Source organism: Pogona vitticeps, chromosome 6, assembly GCF_051106095.1.
Source record: "Pogona vitticeps strain Pit_001003342236 chromosome 6, PviZW2.1, whole genome shotgun sequence".
NCBI classification, from domain to species: domain Eukaryota; kingdom Metazoa; phylum Chordata; class Lepidosauria; order Squamata; family Agamidae; genus Pogona; species Pogona vitticeps.
This window is the reverse complement of record NC_135788.1, coordinates 102,230,399-102,255,534: the sequence shown is the minus strand read 5'-3', so window position 1 is coordinate 102,255,534 and position 25,136 is coordinate 102,230,399. Positions and strand designations below refer to the sequence as shown.

The following is a 25,136-nucleotide window of genomic DNA, read 5'->3' as shown; positions in this document are numbered from 1 at the left end:
AAGCCAGCTTGATTATATTTATATCCAGCTTTCTAATTGCTAAGCTCGGGATGTCATGCTGTGTCAGAAGAAATGGATTGTGAGCCACGAAATCTTACATTGAAATAAACCTATTGGTCCTACAGTAATATGGGGTGGGGCTTGTGCATTTGTTTATCCATGCATGAGGATCCCAGGGTCTCTCTACTCATAGAATCTTAGAGGATCCATTAATCAGAAAGCTAAAGCAGTATATTCTTGTCTCATACATGGGAACAGGCTGAAATAGACCCAGGAAATCATATATTTGAGTAGCTTGATCCTAAGGAGAAACAAGCATTTTTTTTAAAAAAAATTGGAGACAAATGCCCCCTCAGCCAGGAAAAAAGGAGCAAGATTCATAGTTAGAGAATAACGTTCATTGCCCTTCAACCGTTGGTTGTCTGTCTTGCAATACTATAGAATAGGAGTGGATGTCGGCGCGATCAGGGCAGTAAAAGCTGTGCCCAATTCAACCTACAGTGATTGAATTTCCACTTTTCCATTTGTATCTGTAATTGCCAATGGGCGGAGGTGCGGATCTGCCTAGAACCCAATTGCATGAAGGTGCGAGAGGAAATGTGAAGTTTAAGAACGGACCCCCACTGAACAATAAGGATTGTTTTGTTAAAGAGGAACATAAAAGATGCGGTGGGGTGCTTAATACAGTCCTGGAGCTAAAATTCTGTAGATCCAAGGGAAAATGGGTAAAGGAGATTCTGGCGATCAGGCTGTTGGGCTTCAGTGCAAAGTTCATTCACTGTGCCCTGAAGATCTCACACACACACACAGATCTAATTTCCCAGACTGTATAAGTTTGCAAACTCAGTGCTTTGTTAAGGTTCCTCTTTTATGCCAGTTTGGTATAATGACTTTCAAAAGCATAAAAGGTGAAGTAGTGCAGGCACAGAAACACGAGGGATAAGAACCTAAGTTTCGTTTAGTCGTTTAGTCATGTCCGACTCTTCGTGACCCCATGGACCAGAGCACACCAGGCCCTCCTATCTTCCACTGCCTCCCGGAGTTGTGTCAAATTCATGTTGGTTGCTTCGATGAAACTGTCCAACCATCTCATCCTCAGCCGTCCCCTTCTCCTCTTGCCGTCACACTTTCCTAACATCAGGGTCTTTTCCAAGGAGTCTTCTCTTTTCATGAGATGGCCAAAGTACTGGAGCCTCAGCTTCAGGATCTGTCCTTCCAGTGAGCACTCAGGGTTGATTTCCTTTAGAATTGATAGATTTGTTCTCCTTGCAGTCCAGGGGATTCTCAAGAGCCTCCTCCAGCACCACAGTTCAAAGGCATCAATTCTTCGGTGGTCTGCTTTCTTTATGGTCCAGCTCTCACTTCCATACATCACGACAGGAAAAACCATAGCTTTGACTATTGGGACTTTTGTTGGCAAGGTGATATCTCTGCTTTTTAAGATGCTGTCAAGATTTGTCATCGCTTTCCTCCCAAGAAGCAGGTGTCTTTTAATTTCGTGGCTGCTGTCTCCATCTGCAGTGATCATGGAGCCCAGGAAGAACCTAAGGGGCAAAAGAAAATACCTAATAAGGACTTGGCAACTTCAGTAGCCACAGAATGCTGTCAGCTGGTGATAGCAAAGACACAAAACTATGGCTGAAAGTGGAATGGAATGAAATGTTCTGGAACAGGGCATGACTCCTCAGGTCCTCAACATGAAAAGCCCACCGTGGAAAATTTGTTGCATGTTCTACTTGGCCTGAAAGAAAAACATACCTCACCATATAAACACAATAAAGTTATAGTGAACAACAACCAACACAACAAATCTTGTTTAAAAGAGCACGGAAGCCAAAATGTTGTCATTTTGTTAAAAAAAAATATCCACTTCATTTTAAGACCAGTAATGTCCAATAAGCCTTAATGTCCTTTAGAATCACGAGCTCTACGTAGCATCACAAGAGACCACAGATTTACTGTGTCAGATGACCACATAGTTTGTGAGTTGCTGTTAACGCAGGTAGCAACGGAGTGTTGGGAAGAAAGTCTTTGTTAGGTAGCCCACTGGTCAGCTGAGCACATTATCCAGTATGGCGGACAATGGAAGAGAATGGACAGACAGACAGATATTAGGGATCAAGGCAGAGGAAGATGAGGGAGTTGTCCACCGAGACTGGGGTGGACTATAGACATGGATGGAATATTGATAGACAGATATATAAAGCAAATGAGTGGAGAGAGGGGGAATCTAAGACAAGGGCAATGAGCACAGATGGTACTAAAATTCATTGTGGATACAAAATTATTTAGGCTGGTAAGAATACAAATAGGTGTCAAAACAATCACTCCGTCATTGGGCAATGGACTGCAAAATGGCAAATGAAGGTCCGTGTAAGCAAGTAGAAAGGAAGGCATACTGGAGCCAAAACATAGCTCAGTGGTTTAGGCATCTGTTTCCACAGAGCCAGAGGCTGATAGTCCAGTTCCCCGCTGTGCCTCCTTGACAGGGGCTGGACTTGAAGATCCATAGGGTCCCTTCCAGCTCAACAATTAAGATGATGATGATAATGCATGGATGGGAACTGAGCTGGCAGTAGCTAACCAGAAAAGTGATCCTAGTGTTGTGACTGTGAGGTCAGTGAAAATTCTGATCTGGTGACTACTGTTAAAAAGAAAGAAAGAAAAATGAAAAAGAAAAGAAAATTCCATATGAGGCAATGTTAGAAAAGAGAGGAAGAAATGCCAGCATCCTCCCGTTTCTATACATATCCTTAGTGCAATTACATCTGGGATACTGTGCATGGATCTGGTCACTGAAGCTTTGAAAGGATATTGTGGAAAAGTCAACCAAATTGTTAGAGGACCAGATCACCTCCATTATGAGGCAAAATTACACATGTTTGGAGCTACTGAGCTTAGAGAAAAAAAAAAGCAAGGAGGGATATGCCAGAAGGCTATAAAATTATGCATGGTATGGAGAGAATAGCTAGGGTGAATGCACATACGCACACACTCTCTTATGTAAGACGAGAACCTGGGGTCATCTACTGAAGCTGCAGGGCTGGAGAGGACCTGTAAAAACATGTACACAGCACGTAATTAAATTATACAATTCACTCCCAGAAGATGTACTGTTGATTGCCTAACTGGTTGGCTTGAACATGGAGTACTGTACCAATATTATTAATTATTAATTCAAGTGGATTAGTATCATTAATCTTTTCCAAGCCAATCCGGAAGGTTGTTGAGCTTGCAGCTCTGTTTCTCAGCGGAAGAGGATGCTCAGGCGTTTTGCATGAGACGAACCTCCTGTGGCAGCCAGAGGGGGCGCTGCAGAGTGGCAATTTGAGGGAGCAAAGCATGGAGCAGCACCAGCAGGCAAGGGGGGATCTCTGCCAATCAAAGTACATAAAGGTTAACTGAGCAGTAACAACACGGTTCCTCTGACCTGCCTGCAGGGACAAAGACGACGAGGGATTCCTCCTCATTCATTGGCTCTTTGCTTTTTGTCTTGTGTTTTAAATGGCTTGGACTGAGATCTGCCTGCTGCTTCCAGAGTGTTGGGTCTGACTTCTGATCCCAGTCATGCTGGCCCTGTACACAATTGTGCTGGGGCTCCTGATCCTCCTGCCCCTCCTCGGGAATGTTTTCTTTCCCTATCTTTGGCCAGATCTGAGGTTCCTCTTCTTCTACCTGCATATGCGACACAGATGCCGTAAGCGTCTCCAGAGTAACCCTCCCGTTACCTTCTTGGAGGTCTTCTTAGCCAAAGTCCAGAAACATGGAGGAAAGCCCCTGATTCTTTTTGGAGAAGAGGTCTATTCCTACCGAGAGATCGACCGGCGCAGTAACCAGGCGGCCAGGGTGTTCCAGGGCCATCTGGGGCTGAAAGAAGGAGATACTGTAGCTGTCTTCCTGAAGAACTGCCCTGCTTATCTCTGGGTCTGGATGGGTCTGGAGAAGATTGGCTGCACAATGGCATGTGTCAACTATAGCATCCGGTCCAAGTCTCTCTTACATGTGCTCAGGTCCTGTGCAGCCAAAGTTCTGCTGACAACTCCAGGTGAGGACCATGTAGGAGTCAAAAAGGAAGCTTTGAAGCCAGTGTTGTTGGGTGACAGCTCTCTTCAATGCAAGGGATCATGACCTGTCGGCCCCTGCTCCTCTCCTTTTAGATGCATCTTTTCCCAATACTGTACTGGAAATAATATATTGATCACTGTGTTGTACATTGAAACTTCAGCACTTATTGAAGCTTTAGGAAACTGTTATATAAGCTTACATAACAAGGCTGTAAACACATATGGTAACAGTGGAGTTGTACTTCAGTATTAATGTTAATGCAGAGTTAGCGCATTGTGCCCTGTGTACAACAATACAAACACAAAGTCTAGTTTTCCAAAGTGCATAAAAGTGTGCTATATTAATTAGGAGTTCTCTTTATTAGATAGCAATTGTCTACTGAACTAAATACATAAACGTGTGGCCAATGCTGTGAACTTAGAACCTTTATGGTCTAAGTCCGGAATTTCTCTTCCTACCTCTCTGAGGATCCTGAACAAAATCTGTGTTGATGTGATTGTGGTGCTTGTTGCCATGATTCAAAACCCCAGGAAATGGTCTGATATTGCCACACAATACTGGGTCCACGTTGCCAGCAGGAAAAAGAATGTGAAGCTTTACATAACAAAGTGCAGCCTTTAATGGCAGCAGTCAAGATGGTTTACAGACACCTTCTTGTGCTCAGTACCATTCATACTTCTTGAAAAATAGCCCTGACAGTTGTTTCATATTTGGATGAGAAGTAGTTAACTGATGAAAAAAGGTGTCAGCTTCTGGGATTTCCCCTTGCTTGGTGTCACTTTGCAAATGTAGCTCTTTTAGAGTATTCAGCACCTGAAAGCTGCTTTAGATTATGCCATCGGGTCTGTTTGGTGAAGGAAATTCAATTCACAGATCATAGAACTCTATGAGTTTTATTATCTCCTGAGGACTCAGTTGACTGACACCAGGAATTTATAGATGGAGTTCTAAACTAATGGACTTTGATTTCCAAATGGATTATTAACCAGCAACGTGGGATAATCCTACTAATTGCTTAAAACAGATGGACAACAGGGAGTGTAAGGTTGAAGACCTGACGGTTGAGCAAATTGCTACATTTACTCAAAAGGCAGTCACATGGCCTGAATAAAGACCTTCCATAATGTGGGTACATTTATTGACCTCAGTGCTTTTGTAATGAAATGACAACCATTCATGAAGAAATTCTCAGAATATCATCTCACTAAAGCCCAGATGATGAGACAAGGTAATGATAATGGATAACTCGGCAGGTCCAACACCAGCATAAATAAAATTGATTCATTTCAGATCACGGAGGCCATCAGGGAAAGGTGACTCAAACGAAGTTTGGATGGCAAGGAAATGATAAATGAACTGCTGGATGACTCAGTGCTTTAGCGAGCTGGTTGCAGAGCCATAGTTCAATTCCCCACTGTGCCACCTTGACAGGGGCTGGACTTGATGATCCATAGGGTCCCTTCCAGCTATGCAGTTCTAAGATGATGATGATGATGCCACCAAAGAAGACAGGCATTATATGGATAGTGCTGTATGTGATATGTTTTACAAGGTTTTCTCTACTTGAACTCAGCTCCTCATAACAGTCCTGTGAAAAAAGCTAGGTTGAGAGAAAATGACTGGCCAAAGTTCATGTTAATGATCGTTTGGTTGGCCCGAAGTGTCTGAGCCTGTCCAGGAATAGGCATTGAAAGCCTTGACTCTTCTGGTGGTTTCTTTCCCCTTAGCGCACACCCATGGCTGGTTCAGATGGCACTCCAGGCCCAATAACCTCTTTCCCCTGGAACCAGACACTAGCCCTGCAGGGTAGAACATCTAACCATTTAACTCTGTAGATCAGGGGTCCCCAACCTTTTCCACTCCGTGGACCAGCTGAGGAAGGCAGGGCACCCCCTGCTCTCATGCGCATGCACGAACAAGTGCACACTATCGTACATGAGCAAATGCTGGAGCGCACAGATGCACGAATCAGCTGTGTGGGGGTGAGTGCATTGGGGGGGGCGAGGCGTGAAGTCTATCTCTGCAGCCCGGTCTGACTCAGGCCATGGACCGTCACAGGGCTGCGGACCGGGGGTTGGGGACCTCTGCTGTAGATGACCAAGAAGTAAAGGACCAACTGTCTCTACACACAATTCCAATAAGAAGACCAAATGTAGAGACAATTTAATTTTACTGAAAGGGTAGGGGAAAGACAGATTAAAAGGAGAAAATGTGTTTAGAAAAATATGTCAAATTACAAAATAGAGATAGAGCAGTATGAGAAAAAACCATCACAGAGGAAATAAAAATGGTAATTATCCTACTCTCCTCACCTACACAGGGACTTCTGAGCAGCTGAAAATGTTATTAGAGTCACCATAAGTCAGATGTCACCTGATGTCATATAACATGCACACACACAAATAGCCCCCAAACAGAATCTTGACTTTGTTTTCCTCATTGCCTCTCCCTTCCTTCCAAAGGGACAGGGTGGCTCTGTGGGTTAAACTGCAGAAGCCTCTGTGCTGCAAGGACCAGCAGTTGTAAGATCGAATCCATGTGACGGAGTGATCTCCTGTCGCTTGTCCCAGCTCCTGCCAACCTAGCAATTCAAAAACATGTAAAAATGTGAGTAGATAAATAGGCACCACTACGGTGGGAAGGTAATACATTCCGTGTCTAGTTGTGCTGGCCACGTGACCACGGAAATTGTCTATGGACAAACGCTGACTCTCTACGGTTTGGAGACGGGGATGAGCACTGCCCCCTAGAGTTGGACACCACTGGACTAAATGTCAAGGAGGACCTTGACCTTGACCTTTTACCCTTCCAAAGCCTAATGCCATGTCCTTTATTTCCTCACAAGTTTGGCTCATGAATTAAACATTTGTACAGCATCATTCATAGCAAGTATTGAGACCTGAACTGAATGTGTTCCAAAACATCTACTATCCCAAATGTTGTTCCCTGTATCCTGAATTTCCCCAGCTGTATTCATAATTAAATCACATTATTCTTAAATATGGAATTTGTAGGTTTGCCTTCTGAGTAGTGGAATCCCCAAATATAAAGATAGAAAATGAGGTCCTACTTTCTTCCTTTTCCCTCCCTTTAAGTCTTAATTGCTTACTTGATTGTGGACCTGTAAGAGGAATTTTGCTAAAATACACAAAGTTTCTGAGGTAAGTTTAAGATTTGAGATTTCATCAAGCTTATTTTCTTCCTTTCTTTCAGATTTTCAAGCTGCCATTGAAGAAGTCCTGCCTGCACTAAGGGAGAATGGGGTCCGGGTTTTCTCCCTCAGTGATGACTCTCCAACAGAAAGTGTGGAAGGACTGTTGGGACACATTAAATCCAGCTCAGCTAAACCAGTGCTTGTATCGTGCAGAGCCAACATCACAGCTAAATCCACCTCTCTGAATATTTTCACTTCTGGGACCACAGGTGAGGAGCAAGACTGGCAGTGGTTGCCATGACAAGGACTAACATACCATTAGACGAAAAAAATCTGTCTTCCTCTGTGTGTCTGTCTGTCTGCTCCAACGGCACCCTAGCATTTTTTTTTGTGATGTGCTTTCAAGAAGGTTCATGATCCGGGATTGACAAAATGCCTTACTGTCTCTGGAATGTTTAGCTAAAAAGGACCATAGACAGTCCACTGGAGATGATGGGCTTTCTTGGAGAGCCACTGAGGTAAGAAGAGACAGTACTCACAGTTTGACACAAATGTAGGAAAGATTCAATTCATATTATCCACACAGGCATGCAGCTTCAAGCTGTGCAGGTTCTTGGGCTGTTTCTTGACCAAGTGCCTTGCTGTGAATTGGTGGTTCCCAACCTTGGGTTTGTAGCATTCAGCCCTGCCCTCACCTGTCTGTCACAGCTGGGCAGTGGAACATCAGCCAATGAGGGGACGGAAGGTGGTGCAGAAGGGGGAGGAGCTGGAATATATAAGGGGGTGTATGATGTAAGAAAGGAGATTTTAGAGAGAGATTTTGAGAGAGTGAGTGATGAGTGTGTCTATGGACCTGTGAGACAAACAGTCAGTGACTGAAGAGTTTGTGTGTATCAGTGAGTGAGAGACCTTGATTAACTTCTTGTGATTAACTTACTTTATTTTATTAATCAAATAAACAAGTTTAAGTTTTGAAGAAACACATGATTCAGTGATTTATTGGTATTGAAACAGCAATACCTGGTGGCAGCTACCTGAGAAGAAGAGTGAGCGCTCCTGGAGGCCTGAGTTGGTAGAGGCTTCAGCGTGCCCGCTACAGGGTTCCTGGATGTTCTTGTACTAAAACTCCCAGAAGCCTTCACCACTAACTGTGTTGGCCAGGATTTCTGGGAGCTGTAGTTCAAGAACATCCGGGCACCCAAGTTGGGAACCACTGCTGTAAATGGTCATGACAGCTACAGGATTATCCAGTGGAGATGGCTGGGTCTGAAGCTGTATGGGTGGTGAAACCCATACAGCTTCATCTGAACTGTAAAGGACCCCTCTAAGATGCGCTGAACCGATTTTGGGAATGGGATTCACCCCTTGAGATAGCTCCTTTAATGTCCACGTGAAGACATGGAACTTATTCCCCACTCTCACAACATTGGAATCACTACATTCCACTCATGCCACCACAAGTTGTATGCTTGCAACCTGCAATTATATGTTCCAGTTGCCCCATTTTCATTTGGTTGGGATATGTCATGTTTCTAGCTCTCTACTGACTACAAGATAACCAGTATTCCGACTATTGATCCGAAACGTGATTGCTGTGTCTTTTGTTTATTCTTTGAGAGACATGTTTAAAGCTGTTAAATGTGCCCTTCTCTTTTCCTACTGAACTCAAGGGCTACCAAAGGCTGCCATCATGACCCAAACGAGGGTGCTTGTTATTTCCTGCATGTTAGGCCAGGTTGGGATACATTCCAGTGACATCATCTATACTCCACTGCCACTGTATCATTCGGCTGCTCTTCTTGTGGCACTTGCAGGATGTATAGAAGTTGGTATGTATAGATAATCTGTCAACCCTGGTGCACTCATTAAGCTATTCTTCCTGTGTGTGGTGCTGCACAAGTGTCAGCCATTCTCAAACACCTGCACTGAATTGTTGCAGAGTTTTGAATTTCTGGTAAAATTCTTTGTGCTATGCAGTACAAGTACAGAGATTTGCAGAAGATAATAGCTTCAGGTCCTCTAGGTCAGTGGTCCCCAACCTTGGGCCTTCAGATGTTCTTGGACTACAAATCCCAGAAGCCTTCACCACTACCCCTGCTGGCCAGGATTTCTGGGAGTTGAAGTCCAAGAACATCTGGAGGCCCAAGGTTGGGGAGCACTGCTCTAGGTAATCCACCCCTTTCTCATTAACTGGTGCTTGTCTCAGTAAGTCACTCTGAGATGTTTGTAGGAGAAAGACTAAAAATATTTCATTACTTGCAGTTGTGAACAGATCAACAACAAACAAACAAATGGCTGGCTGACTGCTTCAACAGACTGGAGAGAGGGAAAAGAAACACTCAGCAGACAGGCAGGTTATCTCTGATTTCAGAGACAGGAACAAAACATTGGCTAGTGCGGGATAGATTTACAGTCACCCAAACCCACAAAAGTCCCTTCCAGCCAAACAAACTACAAGTAGCATGCGAGACTGTAAAAACTCCAGCATGAATTGGGGCTTGTTGTTTGAACTTTTAAACAGGGGCTTCTTTTGGATAAACCCAGGCAAACAGCCAATGTCTCCTTTCATACTGCTGCTTTAACTCTGCCGCAATTAAGGGCTGACTTCACACTGCCCCCTTTTAAAGAAATAATGTTTCTGGTGAAACACAGCTTTGTTTACTCTGATGGCACTGGCTAAACCATGTGTCATAACGACCACTGGTATATGTGGATATAAGATCTTAGGATTGCTACCTATAAAATAGCCGCCTAGAATGGTCTTAACTGACCAGATAGGCGGGATATTAGATAGATAGATAGATAGATAGATAGATAGACAGACAGACAGACAGACAGACAGACAGACAGACAGACAGACAGACAGACAGACAGACAGATAGATAGATAGATAGATAGATAGATAGATAGATAGATAGACAGACAGACAGACAGACAGACAGACAGACAGACAGACAGACAGACAGACAGATAGATAGATAGATAGACAGACAGACAGATAGACAGACAGATAGACAGATAGATACAGTGGACCCTCGACTTACAGACAGCTCGACTTACAAACTTTTTGAGTTACAGACTTCTCTGGTCGCAAAATTTAGCTTCGACTTGCAGCCGGAGAATCGACTTACAGACCAGAAAAAAACCAAAATGGCACAAAAATTGAATAAAAATGGCTGGTTACGGCATTAATTGGTTTTCAACGCATTATAGGTCAATGGAGACTCGACCTACAGACTTTTCGACCTGCAGCCACTGTTCCAATACGGATTAATTCCGTAAGTAGAGGGTCCACTGTAGATAGATAGATAGATAGAAAGAAAGAAACTAGGGTTTGTAAACCAAAAAAGTTTTATTTAAAGAGGAGATCCCTCTGCCCCAAGAATAACTCAGTGAGTTGGAGTACAGTACCTGGCTATCAATCCAGGAGTCAAGAGTTTGATTCCCCACTGTGCCTTACAGGAGAAGAGTTAGTCTGTGTAGCCTGCATGATCCCTTACACCTCCACAAGCAAGAACTGGCCATCTACTTCTGAGTACTTCATACCCAGGAAACCTCAGCAAGGATCACCATAAGTAGGAATCAACTTGATGGCACATAGTTATATTATTAATATTTATGAATTATTACTAATAGTAAACATGTAAGTCTACTATTTACTATTTTAAACAAAAATAGGTTTACTATTTTGTATTTTTAATTTACCTGTACACTGCTCAGAAAAGTCTGGTTATCAGATGCTGTACAACTCTGATAAAACAAATAGAAAAGCAAACAGACAAAAGTATTTTAAATTTGATTATATTTGGATCCAGCTCATCATCTCCATAAATAACTTTCTCTTAGTTAATATTTTTGTGTTAGAATGAAGTTGTTATAAATTGTGAATTTCAATATATAGTTAATAAATCTCCTTATTCAGAGTGACTAAAGGTGTGGTCACATGGGAAAATAGCTGGTATTATGGATCTCTTAATGATACATTCCATTGCAAGCTATTTTCGGAGGAATCCTGGCCCATGCCCAGTTTGGACCTTTTTGGTCCAGCAGCAGGGCTACTGCTTTTTGGAGCCAGGCGGGAGTGATTCTTGCACAGATTGGGGGTGGGGTTTGCTCTAAGGGAGATTGCTCCCAGCAAAGCAATCTTTTCTGGTATGGTCAGATGTGATCCTTTCTTACTGTGTGATTGTATCTCTTGTGGCCAAACAAAATGTTATTCACAGTGTCTAAAGGCACATTTGGGTGCTAGATCTAGAATACAGTAGGACCCCTGTATCCACAGGGAATTGCTTCCAAGCCTCCCTGTGGATGCTGAAAACCTCATATAATAGTAAGTGCTATACATAGCAAGGTAAAAGAAAACATTCAAGAATTTTTTCCCATGTATTACCAGAACTGGCCACTAGAAGGAACCAGAGAACATGCTATGTATTCTTCAACAACAAAAACAACTTGTGGCCAGTTCTGGTAATACATGGTGAAAATACATGTATCCAGTTTTTTTCCTTTTAATATTTTCAGGTTGTGGACAAGTAAAATTGCACATACTGATCCTGCAGATACAGGGTTCCTACTGTATACTCCCGACTCTGTATTTTGCTGAAAACCAACCCCCTCCATAACTGCTATTTGCCTCCCACCCCCAGGTCAACCCCACAATAAAAAGAAGCAGTAATTTCCCCTTCCTGGAAGGAATGGCCCAAACATGATAACTAGTGTTTTTTGTAACCATGCCAAAAACTGCTATTTAAGTACTTCATAATTAATCTTCTCGCTGTACCTGCCTTCACCATATTGATACTCATAAAATTATCACTCCTTTCTATTTTTTCATAAGGAGCCACTCTTGTCTTGAGGTCTAAGTTTTCTGCTTCCTGTTTCTGGGATGACTGCAGGCGATATCAGGTCACTGTGATCCACTATGTGGGAGAACTGATGCGCTATCTGTGCAATTCACCAAAGGTAACTGGGAGAGGCCAAATGTGTTGGGTTTATGTGCAGCAGAGCTTCAGATTTTGATATACAGACCTATCAAAATCTGAATATGCAAATAAATATGGAAAACTGAACTGTGAATGACTGGAAACATCAAATATTCATTTCAATCTGAAAAAAAAGAAGATAGCAAAGATTTTGCCAATGACTGGACCATCATATTAATTCCTTTTGCAATCACAATAATGCTCAAGATTTTGCCATAAAGACTTTTACCATACATGGAGTGAGGAATTCCAAATGTCCAGGTTACATTTAGAAAATGTGGAGTGTACAGGAAGGGAACAGGGAGAAACTTTCACACATCCCAGTAGAGAACTGGGACAGAAAAAGAATATTTCTCAGAACCTGGGCACAAAAAGCAGCAGAATCCAATTCACATGTGCCTCCACGTCTGGACAAAGCATCTGAAAAATGAGCTTTGCAAATGTGGTGCCACCACAGAGAGGAGAGCAGAATCTCTCTCTGGCAGCTGCCTGCCTCATTTCAGGCACTGCTGTCCTCCAGCGAAGCTCAAGTAGCTAAGTTTAGGAGCAGATGCACTCATTCTAGATTGTTTAGGGCTTTATAAATTCAGAATTTATCTAGACTTTGGAATTGTCCAGGAAACCAATGAATACAACTACATCTCTGTACATTTAATAATTTCTCAGATATACTACTGAAAATTTATGATCAGATGTCATGGACATTTTTATATATAGTACATACTGGAATGTTACTGGGGCATATTGCACAACTTGTTGAACACCATTCCAGACTAATCCCCTGGACCTCATTTATACTCTACATAGGTGAGGAGGTAGGTGTCATTACCACTGTAGTGATTGATCACTTGGCATATTGTTTTGCAGAAGGACAACGACCGTGACCACTGCGTCCGAATAGCAATAGGCAATGGCATACGAGGGGAAGTCTGGAAGGAGTTCTTGCACCGATTTGGATCCATCCGGATCTATGAATTCTATGGAGCTACAGAGGGGAATATTTCATTCATTAACTACACAGGAAAAATTGGAGCTGTAGGAAAGACTAACTTCCTCCTAAAGGTAATGTCCTAAACTTGAAAGTCTTTGGTGAATGTCCAGAGTATGGAAGTAACTCAGTACCCATCATAAGTTGTTTGTAAGTAATTCCTTTGTGCAATAAGAAACACTAAGAACATTCTGTTACAACTCAGGATAATTTTGTGGTGTAATTAGAACTTTTTCTTAGTTATTTTATAGCCCCAGATCTATTTTTATAGCTGTTAAGATATGTCTTGCGCCACAGGTTATAGCACTGTGATAGGTGTTTTAAAAAGGAACTAGAAGTATTTATTGCAGTTACATTTGATGAACAACAAAGTAAAGAGCTGTTTTTAATTTTTCAATATAGTGCTAATGATAACAAATCACTATTTAGTATCTTGGAACCGTAATTCTAATTCCTTTAAAAAATTGTTTTCCAAGTTTTATGAATGATGAATTCAGGCATTGAATTTTTGGAATTTTTTTTAACAACATATTCTATAATTCTCTATTCAGGATGTTCCAACTGATAGGGGGGAATGAATCCATACCTAAAAACATCTAAATGTGGCTCATCTGGAGAAAAAGCTTGGGGGGGGGGGTTTGAGGCTCGAAAGCAAGCTGATCCACAGCCCATGTATCATATTATCATACCATCACTAGACTTTGTATTTCCAGTGTACAATCTGGGTGCTGTGCTTTGTAGCCCAAAAGGGGGGGAAGCTGAATCAGGAAGCTTGGGAAAATTTTAGGACAGGAGATAACAATGAGTAAATGTACACAATAAGGAAAGGTAATACCTGTTGGTTGCTCCAGAAAGCACAGGGTGTCGAGAAATCTTGTAAATTGAGCCTTGAACAGAAAATCATACAATGATTTATCAGCAATTAGTAAAGAGCCAGTCAGTGGGAAAATCAAGATGCCACGTGGATGCAAGGATCACTCCAAATACTGTGCCTGTTTAGCATCCCTGTTTAGCATGACAATTACGGACCGTAAATTGTGATTTGGGTGGTATTTCAAAGGAATGGAAGAAATGGCAGTTTCTGTCCAAACAGGATGACAAGGTGCTGCTTAAATGGGACCTAAAAGGGCTAAAGCTACAACAAAAGAGATTTCAGTTAAAAATTAGAAAGGACACCCCACCCGTAAGAGTCATTTGATAATGGGGTGAGTTACCTCAGAGTGTGCTGGACTCTCCTTCACTGGAAATGTTTAAAATCAAGGTTGGGTGGTCACCTGTCAGCAATGCTTTAGTGAGGTATTTGGGCCCTGACAGGGAGACAGTGACCTCCTGAGGTTTCCTAGGCTGCCTTTGTCTGCTATAATTTATACAGACTTTCCTTCAGCCTAGACAGATGCTCAAAAAGTTGCTCATGTCCTTCCTCCAGTGGAAGTTCTGTAGTACAGTTTTGTACTACACTTCCTCCAGTGTCTCCTGATCTTGTCTCTTTGTTCCCTAGTAGAGAGTGCAACAGCCTTGTATCTCCACCTTAATTATATAGAACTAGGATCCCTGTGATCTTTCCTACTTTAATGTATTTCTTTAATAAATAGTTTTCTTATTTACCTAAAGATGGGTGTATTGCTTTTCAGGGTAGAGAGTACCTCACTAACTATTCTGCTATTTCAGACAGCTGAGTCCATTAGTTAACTACTCAATATTTCAAAGGAATGAGTTCATAGCTAACACAGATGAGGATTGAATGAGGAATTTCTTTGGACCAGATTGGGCTGGACAGGTTGTTGTCCATGTCTTCAGCTTTCATTATGACTCCTAGACAAAGATCGTGTGCACTGGAGTCATATGGTTGATTCATAAAATCAATTTTGTTATTTGGACTGGCATTTCTATTTCTTGTCTGTTTCAGAAAGTCACAAAGTTTGAACTTATTAAATATGACATTGATCTGGATGAACCTGTGAGGGATGAGAAAGGATGTTGTGTGCTTGTATCCCCAGGTAAGACTAGTAACGTCTACAATGTGGGTTTTCCCACTAGGCTTTTTTGAAGAGACGTTTTTAAGACAGAAGTCCTATTGTCTTGACTCCTGTTTAAATCTTTCTTCATGGACAAATGATATATATGCCAGATATGCACGGACATTAATGCTTAGAATAAATGACAAAGGTTCTTTTAAGTAAAAAGAAAAGATTTTTTTGTAAAAGGATACTGTATACATCTTGAGTTGGGGAAATGAAGCTGGGTGCTGTGCTAGCTACATGACTGTGACACAGATAGAACTGAAACAAAGGGAGAAGCAGCTTTGTCAGCAGACCCTCCCTCTCCCTCTCCCTCCCACTCATCTCATCAAAGCAGCAGGGATGAATGGCCAGTGTGAGGGCAAGGCAGGTGGGCACAGGACAAAGCCTCAAACACAACAATTCTAAAAACTAGTGTAGCCCTTTCAGTTGTGATACACCACATCTTAAAAACATACTAAGCTCACCTTAGGTCAAAAGAAGAAAAAAATAAAAAAATTCACCCCCTAGTGGTAGAGTACAGATTAACTGGCTTTGCATTAGTTCCTATGGGAACTAATGTCTCTACCTATGAACAGTGCCTCAACTTATGAACGGTAAACAGCAGATACGGATTAAATGGTTTTCAATGCATTCCTATGGAAAAGTTTGCCTTGACTTAACAAACTTTTTGATGTACGAACGCCATTCCAATATGGATTAAGTTCGTAAGTCGAGGTACCCCTGTACATTTTCATAGTGTAACTCCACTCTATGAAGGGAAAACTAAAGTCACACTGCAAATGCCAATCTAAAGGCAAGGAAGACAACAGTTTAGTCAAGTACTAAAATCTTTGCACAAGTAACAATGGCTAAAATCCTCTTGCTCAGCACAGTAAACTGCACTAGAGTAGGCCCAGTGAATTGGGGGGATTTGATGAATTAACTCATCCATACGTTCTATTGACTCAATGGGGCTGCTCTACTTGTAAGCGACTTTGGCATAAGAGGTCATAACTGAGGTAAGAACAGTTCCTGATGTGGACCTTATTTGTATCACCAGCTGCCTTGTCCTTCCTTATAGATTGATGCTTGACCTCATTTACTGCTATATAACTATTCCTCTCCTTCTCTTAGTTATTTAGTTTTGCTTATTAAGTTAAATAAAATATGATAATTAATAAATAATTATAAACTGTACTTCTTTCACCTCATGACTGCCATATTTTTCTAGAACATTTCCCAGCAACATTACAGGACTTGGGGTCTATCGTAACCTATCTTTTTGCTATTGGATGGATGTTAGTTGATTCCTCTTTCACTTTCCAGGTGAGACGGGTTTACTTGTAGCCAAGATCACAGAGGTGACACCATTTGTGGGCTATGCAGGAGACCGAGAGAAGACTGAGAAGAAGATTCTCCGGGATGTCCTGAAGAAAGGGGACTGCTACTTCAACACGGGTGACCTCCTCATGCAAGACCGTGAAGGCTTTCTGTATTTCCAGGACCGGGTGGGAGATACTTTCCGGTAAGTCTCATGTCATACTTAGTGGGGACAAGATGATTTGTTGCCTTGTGTGCTGAGAGAAGCAGGTATGCTAGCCTGTTACTCTGTTTTTATTACATTTCTATTTTAACTTTTTGGTTCTTATATTTTAAATTAGATCAATAACCCCAGTGTATCTGTAATCAATGTAGCAGGTATAGATGACTTGTAACTAGTGGGTGGCACATTCAAATGTATGAAGCCCTATACATATATTGAAAATCAACTGGTTTACTAGATACCCAAAATTAAACCTCAAAGTATGGGTGAGTATTGAAACATTTAAACAACTAGAATCAGCTGAAAGACAAGGCTAAACAGTCCCATCTTTAAAAAGTTAATTTGAATCTGTTGAAATTAGTGGAAGTATGTATAGGATGTGAAAAGGCATGGACTGAGGCCACACAGAGGTCACATCTATATGTCCCTTCTAATCCTTTATGAATCTGGAGTCACTCCTGTTGTCTCATGTGTAGATCTGGCCTAATCCAGGCTGGATCTGGAGTGATTTTGGATTCAGGAAGGACTCAAAGGGACATATAGAGGGAGAGAGAGGAAGCACACACAACCTGGCAGGAAGGAAGAAAAAGCGAGAAATTAGCAACAGAGCTCTTAATATGAACCCTAGCCCAGGATTTTGTCTCTATAGACCACCAGCTCCAAAATGATTGCCTCATTTTTCAGAGAGGACATGCTCAACAGGCACTTTGTAATTGAAACTCACACCAGGTTCCAAATAATCCCAGTTGATTAGAACATTCTTGCTGAAACTGACCAAAATATGATATCCAAGGAGTTGTGGGGGGAAAAAGGAAGCACCCCACATAGACTGGGACTTTGAGAAGACCACTCCAATGAAAATCAAGCTTATGGAACAGCACATATCTATCTTCTCCCATTTTGCCTGCTCACAGTTCTTTTCGTCATTTCTACATCGTTACACATGGGCACAAAGTGGCGGGATCATGCACAACTACTCAATTTAGGCTGGACTGTGATTATACAGCAATTTTCTTGCATAGGTTTGTTTAGATACATTTCATTGATTATTACACAACTCTTTTACACAGTAAAGTATACTTAATTCACTGTTTTGTTAGCTACTTCACAGGCATCAACCCCTTAGGCTTGATATGAGAGGGAAGAGCTAGCCTTGAGAAACTGCATACAGTGGTGGCTCGCTTAACGAGCGCACCGTTTAACGATGAATCCGCATAGCGACCCATTTTTTGGGGTCGCTAATGCGATCGCATTGCAATGTTTAGATAGGCTAAACATCGCATTGCAATCATTTCTGCACCCGGCGGCCATTTTGGGAACAGCTGAATGGCCGCCGGGTGCAGAAAATGGCTGCCCGCACCATTTTTGCACCCTGCCCTCGCTTACCGAGGGCGCGAAAATGGTGGCACTATGGAGAAACTTCGCAGAACAGTGAGTTTAAGAGCCATAGTTTCTATGGTGTTTTCCGTTCCGTATAGAGATGTTTCCCCATAGCGACGGTTAATCCGGAACGGATTAACCTCGCTATGCAGGGCACCACTGTACTTGAATCTGGAATATTTATCCTAAAATTTATCCTGGGGTAACAGTGTTGGAGGTGTCCTTTTGTATCTGTGACCTGCTATTGGTGAAAACAGCTTTAGCAGAGCCACTGGTCAACCCTATAGTTATTTACAGGGAAACTCTTAACAGATAAGTCAGATGTGTGCAAATGATCACTGATCATTTGAATATCAATTGATTGACATCCAAGTATGTCTAGGGTTGCATATGCACAAATGCAGAGTGTGGCCCATACCCAATGAATAAAAGTGATCACAGAAAAAGAGAGCTACAAAACAGAAATGTCCCATTTGATTCTACCATCATTATGTATCAGTATTGTCAGGCCCCAGCAACTAACGTCATACTAAGAATTCTTAACTAAATGATGATCATTTGCCTTTACCAAATACAGTCGTGCCCTGCTGGACGATTACCCCGCTCTACGATGAATCTGCATTACGCTGACGTTTTTGCGATCGCTTTTGCGATTGCAAAACGATGGTTTAAATGGGGGAATTTCGCTTAGCAATGATCAGTTCCCCGCTTCGGGAACTGATTTTCGCTTTATGACGATCAGCAAACAGCTGATGGCCGGTGACTGAAGAAAATGCCCCCCTGCTGTTTTCTAGGATGGATTCCTCGCTTTACAGGCACCGAAAATGGCTGCCGTATGGAGGATCTTCACTGGACGAGCAGGTATTCAGCCCATTGGAACACATTGAGGGTTTTCAATGTGTTTCAATGGGTTTTTTCATTTCGTTTGACGATGTTTTCACTCTACAGCATTTTCGCCGGAACGAATTAACATCGTCAAGCGAGGCAGCACTGTACAATGAACAGTAAAACATTATGAAATACACAAGGCAGCAAGAAAAGGAGAAGACCAAATATGAGATGGACTGACTCCCTAAAGGAAGCCACAGGGTTGGGTTTACAAGAGCTGAGCAGGGCAATTGAGGAGGGTCACCATAAACGGGAGGCGACTTGGCAGCACATAACAAAAACAACTTTAATTCAACTTTAAGTTAAATATTACGAACTCCTTTCTCCTGACAGCTGGAAAGGGGAGAATGTGGCCACTACAGAAGTGGAGAAAATCCTGGTAGCCCTGGACTTCATTCAGGAAATCAATGTGTATGGGGTACCAGTGCCCGGTGAGCCTTAAAAAAAATCATTTTAAATATTTGTGTAATGAGATTTAATTTTCAAAGATATGAGATCAGTATTGGTTCCCCAACAGCATCATGATGGAAGTGGCAGTTTGTAGCCATTGTATCTTTCACTTTGATCACTGGTTAAACCGCCCTGATCCTAACCCCAAATCCCAACAAAATTACAACTCTAACCCTAACTTATTTGTAGCCATTATGTCTGCCCCACTGATCACTGCCTTAGCCACCCTTACCCTAACCCCAACCCTAATCTCAATTTTAACTATAAATCTAATCCCAATCCCAGCACTAACACCAGCCCTACATCTCCTGATTGGGACTTCTTCACGCTTCTTGATGTGTAATGGATCATTCCCCCCGTAATACTTATGACTAATGGTGCAACATTTGAAGCAGTTTACCAAATAATCTAGCTGTACGGGCAATGCAGTGGCCTTACAAACTGCCTTAGAAAGTTAAGGTTGATTAGAAAGTTAAGGTTGATTACATATTTTTCATCACGACTGATTAATTAAATAAGTCCTCCTTTTCTTACTCGCATTCCAAACTTCAAACATGCAGCCCAACCCTTGAAACAACCCTTTTTGACTGATTCTAGGACATGAAGGAAAAATTGGGATGGCCGCCGTACGGCTGAAGGAAGGGCTCACTTTTGATGGGAAGAAACTGTATGAACACGCCAGGGCTTCCATGCCAAGCTATGCCATCCCCCACTTTATCCGCCTCAGGGTGAGAATTATAGTCTGTTGCTGTGCTTTCTGTTTTGCTCCTCTCCCTTTACAGACGTGAACCAAGATGTGATCTTATTCACTGCATGGGTCCTTGTGTGACTTTTAGAAATAGAAAGAGCATGCATGGGGCACCCTTAGCCAAACTGGGACCATGACATGAGGCGAGGGAGCCTCCCAACCTTCCCATTGTCCTATTTTGGAGTTGAGGAAAATTGCTACCTACCCTTCCATACAGACTGTGAGCCCAAACCTATGTTGAAGCTCAAAGCATCTATTAGCAAAAACACTGAAGCACTGAAGTACAGCATTGGGTCAAGTCTTCTGCTGGGTCTGGTGTATGCTGTTTCAATAGCAACAGGACAGTGGAAAGGATTCCCCCCCTTTTTTTTTTTTTTGCCAAGAAGGACATTTAAATCCCAGCTGCCCACCTGCTCTTGCCTCCCTCAGTGAAAAAAGTGCAGATACCTGTATCACTCCCCCCCCCCCGCTTATGGTAACAGGTGTGCGGCTTGAATAGAATAGGTATCCTTCAGTCTCGAGAGACTATGGTAATGTGCTCTGTATGGAGGACTTGGAACAGCATCTAGTGTGGCGGAGAAGGCCAATTCGAGAGTGACAATCCCTTCCACACTGAGGACAAATACAATCTGTCCCCTGTCTAGCTCCCTGATTTTGCTGCTTTCATGAATGCCTTTTTGCCTCAGCCTGCTGGACAAGGGTCTCTTCAAATTGGGAGAGGCCTGCCTCCAGGCTGAACGCTCAGATGTCAGGGTTTCCCATCTGTTGAGATCCATTCCTAAGGCCTTCAGATCCCACTTGCAGATATCCTTGTATCGCAGCTGTGGTCTCCCTTTGGGGCGATATCCCTGCACTAATTCTCCATATAAGAGATCTTTTGTTGTCCGGCCATCAGCCATTCTTACAACATGCCCAAGCCAATGTAGATGTCGCTGTTTCAGTAATGTGTACATGCTAAAAATTCCACCTTGATCTAGGACTACTCTATTTGGGATTTTGTCCTGCCAGGTGATACCAAAAATGTGGCTTGAGCCTCAATAAATTTACTTGTTTCCTCTTTTACACAAGCTGTACAGAAGAGTGCCACCTCATGGCGCAGTGGTTAAACTGCTGTACTGCAGCTAAAACTGTGCTCACGACCTGGGGTTCAAATCCCAGGTAGCCGGCTCAAGGTTGACTCAGCCTTCTATCCTTCCGAGGTCGGTAAAATGAGTACCCAGCTCGCTGGGGGGGGGGGGCAATGTGTAGCCTGCATAATTAATTTGTAAACCGCCCAGAGAGTGCTTGAAGCGCTATGGGGCGGTATATAAGCAGCACGCTTTACGCTTTTGCTATGTGAAGACCTCTTGGAAGGTTCCCATCAATGATATGTGAAGGGCCTACTGTGTATAAAGAGCTGCCTAGGCCAGGTCTGGTGTAAAGATATTAAGCCAAAAGAAGGGAAAAATCTAAGTTACTTTCTGATAGTATAAGCACAGCCCTATTCAGGAGTTATCTTGGTTTGTGCACCCCCACATGTGTTCAGGGGAGTGAACAGGCCCCACTATTTTCCACCGTCACTTTTAAAACCTGGAAGCAAAAGTCTGAAGAGAAAGAGGCTGCTTTATCTGGGTAATCCCTCTGTGTGTCAATTCGAATCTCCCAAATCATGGTTGTGATTCACATAGAAGGGCTACCCAGATATAACCTTTTCCTCTTCAGACTTTCACTCCTCTTGCATGTTCTTCTCAACACATGGTAGCTGGACACACTTAGACTATTTATTTATTTATTTATTTATTTATTTATTTATTTATTTATTTATTTATTTATTTATTTATTTATTTATTTATTTATTTATTTATTTATTTATTCATTCATTCATTCATTCATTCATTCATTCATTCATTCATTTTATATCCCTCCTATTTGGTCTTGCAACCACTCTAGGCGGCTCTAGACTCTAGACAACTCAATGCATGAACAGGGCTTTACTTACAGGGTTCTCAACTGTGTTGACAAAACAGTTTTATTTAAATGCTAATAACTGTTTCTGAGACCGATATTGTAGAGCAGATAGACTGTTGGATTAGGACTTCAGAAGGTAAAAAGGTAAAGGTTCCCCTTGACAATTTTTGTCCAGTCGTGTCCGACTCTAGGGGGCGGCGCTCATCCCGCTCTTCAAGCCATAGAGCCGGCGTTTGTCCGAATACAATCTTTCCGTGGTCACATGGCCAGTGTGATTTAGACACGGAACACTGTTTACATTCCCACCGAGGTGGTCCCTATTTATCTACTCGCATTTGCATGCTTTCGAACCGCTAGGTTGGCGGGAGCTGGGACAAGCGACGGGAGCTCATTCCGTTGCGTGGATTCGATCTTACGACTGCTGGATCTTCTGACCCTGCAGCACAGGCTTCTGCGGTTTCGCTACTCAGCCATGGAAACTCCCCAGTGTGTGTCTGTGGCAGTCAAATTCTTTGAAGATCTCACATACCTCCAAAACCCTATTATGTCCCACCAAGTTGTTTCCATGTCTAAGGTCCTGGAAACCATTTGACAGGACATTGCAACATCAACATTATTTCTACAAATACATAAATTCGCATAAACAGTTTTTATGAAAAAAATGTGGTTCCCCCTTTTTGTTGTTTTTTTTCCTCTGAGATGCATTTCCTCTTTTTTTTTTCATAAATGGCTCTCCTAGTTTGGGCTTTGTTTCGTTGTGGGTTAAGTGTAGAGGAAATAATATTGCTTACAGTCATGAAAGCCCAATGTGGAGAAACAGTCAGTTCAACAGACTTTAGGAGCTACCTGGTTATGCATTTCAAATGGGAGTCACATAGGCTAACAGCTAGGAGAGTCAGTCATAGATCTCTTGAAGCATACATGATTTGACCTTCAGAGTGTGTGTTCAGTCGTTTAGTCGTGTCCGACTCCTCGTGACCCCATGGACCAGAGCACGCCAGGCCCTCCTATCTTCCACCGCCTCCCGGAGTTGTGTCAAATTCATATTGGTTGCTTCGATGACACTGTCCAACCATCTCATCCTCGGTCGTCCCCTTCTCCTCTTGCCTTCACAGTAGTACGATAGAAATGGAGATCACTAAGCTTTAAATAAGGATTACTTCCTTTATCTCAAAGATGCTGAGGATGCCAGCTTCCTGAAGAGCAGTCTTACCAATGCTTGCAGTCTTGCCTGGGCCTTCAATTTGTTCTAGGTATCATATAATAAGAGGACTTGAACTCATATGCTGTTTTTCATGCAGGAGGCTCTTGAGATTACAGGAACTTTCAAGCAGTGCAAAAGTCAGCTGGTGAAAGAAGGATTCAACCCTGCCGTCGTCAGCGACCCCCTCTATTTCCTAGATGATAGAGAAAAATGCTACACACCAATGACTCAGCAGATCTTCAGCTCCATTGCAAAGAAGAAGCTAAAATTGTGAAAGAACTTCTAAGAAGCGTCATAGGACTGTCTCCTTAATATGCCAATGAGGCCAACAGAACTTCAGAGAACCCAGGAACAGCAATGGCGTTGAACCTTTTGGCTTTTGCGTAGTAAAGGAGGGATTAGTTTCATATCTTCCAGACTAGGACATGACTTTGTACATGACTTTGTGATTACATTGTTGTTATTGTTTCGTCGTTAAGTCGTGTCTGACTCTTCGTGACCCGATGGATCAGAGCACACCATGTGATTATATACATACAGTAAAAGATTGTGTGGGTGAATATGTGTGTGATAAAGATGCCTTTATCACTCCTGCCATGGAAGTGGATGAAATCATCATCTGCCAATGGATATCTTTAATTTAATTTAATCTAAAACTTCTCATCTCCTCCTTGAGGTTCCGAGGCTCCCTAGAGATCCCTTCACCCTGTTGAAACCTTGGGAGCCTCAGTACAGAGGTGGGAGGAACCTTTAATATCAGAAAATTGCTGATGATGATCCGATAGCTGGATTGGGACAACTGACAGTTACTTTCTGATATTAAGATCTCTCCCACTCCATGTTCTGAAGCTAGGGCTTCTCAAGGGCAAAAGGGATCTCTAGGGAGCCTTGGAACCATAAAGGTGAAGACGGGACTTTTTAATTTAATTATATTAAATTAAAACATCCATTGCCAGAGGATGGTATCATCTGGCTTGCTTGGCAAAAATTTACTGATACCTTTCTGTGTGATATTTATAACTGATAGCACAACCTGTAATTATTGTCATTTAAATTCAGGTGAATCGGCAGCAAGAAGACGGCATAAGACATGTATCTTTCTCCTTATAGTCACCAACTAGCCTATCTCCACCATCATCTTCCTTTTTTTCTTCCTCTTCCTCTTGTATTGGAGGCTGTATGTCAAAGCCATCATGGGTATTCAACATTAGTTTTGCTTTAAATAATGATACTGTGTTACATCCAAACCAGTCTCCGAGCACTTCAGACAAGGAGTTCTTCTCGTTCGTACATTTTTCCTTTTTTATTTTGAAAAATCTGCTGTAACAGCCTGCTTTTTATTCTTATTAATGACCAAAGTATTTCATGAGTCTTTGGGCTTAGATCCTCCCTCCAACTGATGATGACTTACAATGACTATTGTACTCTAAACATATCACAACACAACATATTGACACAGGTCAAGTTTCTAGAGCTCAGAAACTATTGGTTCTTCAAATGCCAGTACATTTCCAAATTTTTGAGTTTGACTCCATTATTCTGTTGGCAACAGAAGGTTTCAACTTGTTATTTGTCTAGGACATAAGGTTACAAGGAGGCTGCACAGCAGGGTGGATAAAAATCAATGAAAGAGTCGTCACTCAAGGACAGGGGTGAGCAATTAATTTCTACGGGGGGGGGGCCACATGAAAAATCTGAATTATGTTCAGGGGCCGAACCAACTTTACTTATAAATAAAATGAAACAGTGATGTTATGATTGTTTTTATTTTAAACTTGTTAATCTTC

At 42.2% G+C, this 25,136-nt stretch overlaps 1 protein-coding gene across 2 annotated transcripts; it reads left to right on the top strand.

Annotated features, from left to right (window-relative positions):
- Positions 1-3,042: 3,042 nt before the first annotated feature.
- Positions 3,043-24,730, top strand: LOC110091316 (long-chain fatty acid transport protein 2). Of its 2 annotated transcripts, XM_073004447.2 has the most exons (10): positions 3,043-4,045; positions 7,279-7,488; positions 8,890-9,048; positions 12,057-12,181; positions 13,069-13,263; positions 15,096-15,186; positions 16,516-16,714; positions 19,334-19,431; positions 20,048-20,178; positions 23,447-24,730. In XM_073004447.2, exons 1-10 carry the CDS (start codon positions 3,568-3,570, stop codon positions 23,621-23,623), a joined length of 1,863 nt encoding a protein of 620 aa, XP_072860548.2. In that variant the 5' UTR covers positions 3,043-3,567; the 3' UTR covers positions 23,624-24,730. The 2 variants fall into 2 exon arrangements, with proteins under 2 accessions (XP_072860548.2, XP_072860550.2); XM_073004449.2 differs by lacking the exon at positions 8,890-9,048.
- Positions 24,731-25,136: the final 406 nt, after the last annotated feature.